Source organism: Myotis davidii, unplaced genomic scaffold, assembly GCF_000327345.1.
Source record: "Myotis davidii unplaced genomic scaffold, ASM32734v1 scaffold43, whole genome shotgun sequence".
Lineage (NCBI taxonomy): Eukaryota > Metazoa > Chordata > Mammalia > Chiroptera > Vespertilionidae > Myotis > Myotis davidii.
Genome location: NW_006294590.1, coordinates 1,422,580 through 1,425,916, shown reverse-complemented (window position 1 = coordinate 1,425,916; position 3,337 = coordinate 1,422,580). Strand labels below are relative to the sequence as shown.

General features: G+C 58.6%; 1 protein-coding gene across 1 annotated transcript in view; it reads right to left on the bottom strand.

Moving 5' to 3' along the window:
* Positions 1–2,970, bottom strand: part of LOC102765140 (transmembrane protein 132B) — a 39,568-nt gene extending 36,598 nt beyond the window's left edge. Inside the window, exon 1 of the mRNA XM_015567222.1 lies at positions 2,941–2,970. Within this exon, the coding sequence (XP_015422708.1) occupies positions 2,941–2,970 (30 nt within the window). The remainder of the gene's footprint in view (positions 1–2,940) is intronic.
* Between the last annotated feature and the right edge of the window lie 367 nt (positions 2,971–3,337).

Sequence of the window (3,337 nt, the reverse complement as noted above, 5' to 3'; positions counted from 1 at the left end):
TCTCATCACTGATGTTTCTCTCTCTCTCCCCCTGTCCCTCTGAAATCAATAAAAATATATTTAAGAAAGTTAGTTCCAGTACAATGACGTCATTGGCCCGGATTCTTTGTTGGCAAAAGAAGCCCCGCCTGGGGGGCCCTCCGTGAGAACGGGCGTCCCTGCCCCCCCCGGCCTCCCCCGGGGCAGAGAGCACCCAGGCAGCAGGGGCCGGAAGCACCCACCAGCTTCCCTGTGCACCCCGAATGCAGGAGACACCACATCCTCCACCCCACCCCAACCCCAGGACCCGAGACACAGCTGGGCTTCCAGGCGATGGCTGGCGGCTGACCACAGGGCGTCCTGAGCTCCAGGCTGCCCCCCTCCACCCCCCACAACCCTCCAATCCCTCCCGTGCTGGGAGCCTGTCCCCTCCCCTTGGCACCCCGAGAAATCGCCAAGTGGGGGAGGGGGCGAAGACTGTCGCCTGAATCACTCCGTTCCCTGAGGCGTGTTTTATGAAAAGGGCTTTTCTTCTCTTCGCTCAGCTGCACTCACTGGGGGGAGGAGGGGGCGGCTCTGATGGAAACTGTTCGTCCTTCCCGCTCAGGGACCACGGGGGGCAGAGGACCCGGAAAAGCCCCCCGAACGGGGACAGGTCCAGCCGCGTGGTGACAGAGAGATTCGGGACTGAGGTGTCCCTTAGGAACTGTGCCCATGGACACAGCCAGCCCGTCACCTGCTCACCCACCCGCCGGCCAGGGGTCCCCGAGGCCCTGCCCAGGGCCCTGCTTCCTCCAAGCTCCCCAGACCCGAGCGGGGGGGAGCCTGGTCCCAGAGCAGCGTGTTGTGGGTTCGGGTTCGGGCCAAAGAGTTACTCTTGCATGAATTTTCACAGAGCAATAGGGAATGTTTTAACCGGAAAGCTCTAGAATTGATATAGAACGGACATAAACTGAAGTGGACCAGTTGTGGGATATGAGAAAATACGTAATGATGCATGAGATCAGAAATTTGGTTTTATTAATGTAGACTTTACTGGAAAATACTGGTTCCCAAATGAGCATCCATTTTTCTTATCAGAGAGTTTAGTCCCTCATCCCTCATCCCTCATCCCTCATCCCTCATCCCTCATCCCTCATCCCTCATCCCCGCCGCCGCTCCCGCAGCATCGGCTGGTGTTTACCACCTGGGTTGCCATGGCGACGGGATGTCAGCGTGCGCTCCGTTCTGAGCTCGCACACACCGGCTTTACGGAAAACAGGTCAATGAGGAGGGTGGGAGCCTTTTCAGCAGAAAATCTGGGTTGCAAGTTCTATCCTGCATGAAAGAGGCAACCAAGACTCTCTCACGTCGATGTCTCTTTCTCTCCCTCCCTCCCCTCCTTTCACTCTCTAAAAATCAAGGGGAAAAATATCCCTGGGTGAGAATTACAAAAAAAGGAAGGAAGAAAGGAAATATATTTTCATTGATTTCAGGGAGGAAGGGAGGGAGGGAGAGAGAGAGGAAATCAGTGATGAGAGAGAACCATGGAGCAGCTGCCTCCTGCACGCCCCCCACTGGGGATGGAGCCTGTGCCCTGGACCGGGAATCGAACCTGGGACCCTTCAGTCCGCAGGCCGACGCTCTACCCACTGAGCCACACCGGCCGGGGCTGGTTCTTATTATGAGGCATTTGCTGTTGCCAGCACTCCCACCCCCAATACCAGGAGGTGAGTGCTTCTCCTACGAGGGGACGGTGCCCACCCAGAGTCCCCGGCCCCCCCACAGCCCGGGAACAGGGTGCTCGAGTGGGCGGGCTCGGGGTTCCTTCCCGTGGATTTGTTTCCACTGAAGTCGGTCAACGGCACGGGGATCTGCTCGGCCTCCCGCCCCCGGAGCCCCCGGTCCTTACAGGCGGGAATGGATCCGAACGCATCGCAGAGCAAACGCCCCTGTCCCTCCAGCGCAGCCGGGCGGCTCCGGGCTCATGGAAGCGGACGGTTTCAAAGCCCCCTGGCAAATCTCATTACGGCGGCCCCCCTCCCCGCACCCAGATGATTGCCGCCACCTTTATGGCGGAATAAAAATTAATTTTCTCAGCTATAATAAGAACGATGAGAATGAATCACTCGGGAGCAAATAAAGATTACAATTAACTCCGACAGGATAAATCCACCTTTCACGCCGGCTGCGATTTCCCGCCCAAGGTCCTCCTCTGGGGGCCCGCGTGGAGGAGGCCTCGGGGTCGGACTCCCTCACCTCTGGGCCGCGGTTCCCACGGTAAAATAGGGGAGAGGGAGAAGGAACCAACTCCTAAGAAAATAGAATTCAGCCTGCCCTATAATCATTGACCATATTTGGAGCCAAACCAAAGCCCCAAAGTCTGGAGGCGTAACCCAGGGCTCAGAGACAGTACAGAGAGAGGCCTGGTGGTCAGCAGTGACCGTGGGCCCCGAGACCAGCAGCCCCTGGGGGTCCCTGTGGACGTGCATGCTCACTCAGCCACCCACAACCATCCGTCTGCCGGTCACCGCACCCCACTTTTCCTCGGGGAACCACCTCCTCCCTCGCTCCATATTCCGGGCCCTGATTCCGTTCTCATTTCCAGGAAGGCGTCCTTGACCCAGGCCCGGCCACTCGGAGACCCGGCGCTGGCCCACGATAACGCGGCGTGGGATTCGCGTTTGAAATATTTGACAAAAACTCTTCCCTCTGGGTTTGCCCAAGCCCCGGGTGGATGAACAGAATTAAGCCAATCCCCGGGGGAGACCCGAGACAGGAAGAGCGACCAGGTCCTGGCAATACCATGGCAACTGCTGGATCAAGCCGCACCTGAAGCTCCCTCAGGTGGAATGTTTACTGTCTCTCAAACCCAAAAATGCACATGTCACACCCCCAGATCCACGGCAGATGAAAGAAGTCGTCACAAATACGGCTGAAGGCCCCCCCGTGCTCCCTCCCCAGCCGCATTCCCCTCCTGACCTTGGGGTTCCTGAACTGGGGGTTCGCCATGGCGGCGTCTTCTTCCCCTCACAGTATATGGTGTCTGCCTCTCCTATGCTACCTGGGGCCGTTTCTAGAACAGCAGACTTCGCAGCGATCCATCCTACTCCCTTCTTCCGCAGCCAGCCTCGTCCCACCGTCACAGCCGGGAAGTTCACGCCCAGGGAGGGCTCTGCAGTGACAGAGCCGCGCGTTGGGTGCAAATCCCACCTGGACCCTCTCCGGCCGAGCTGGCTCCAGGCCCCGCGGTGAGACACGTTGTTTCAGGAAACACTCCTCACACGTGTCTCCCACCGGCACCGGGATTTGCACTCACATCTGAGCTGTTAAGGGGAGAACTAAACGCGAAGGGAAGGCCCCTCGCGGTAAAGCCCGC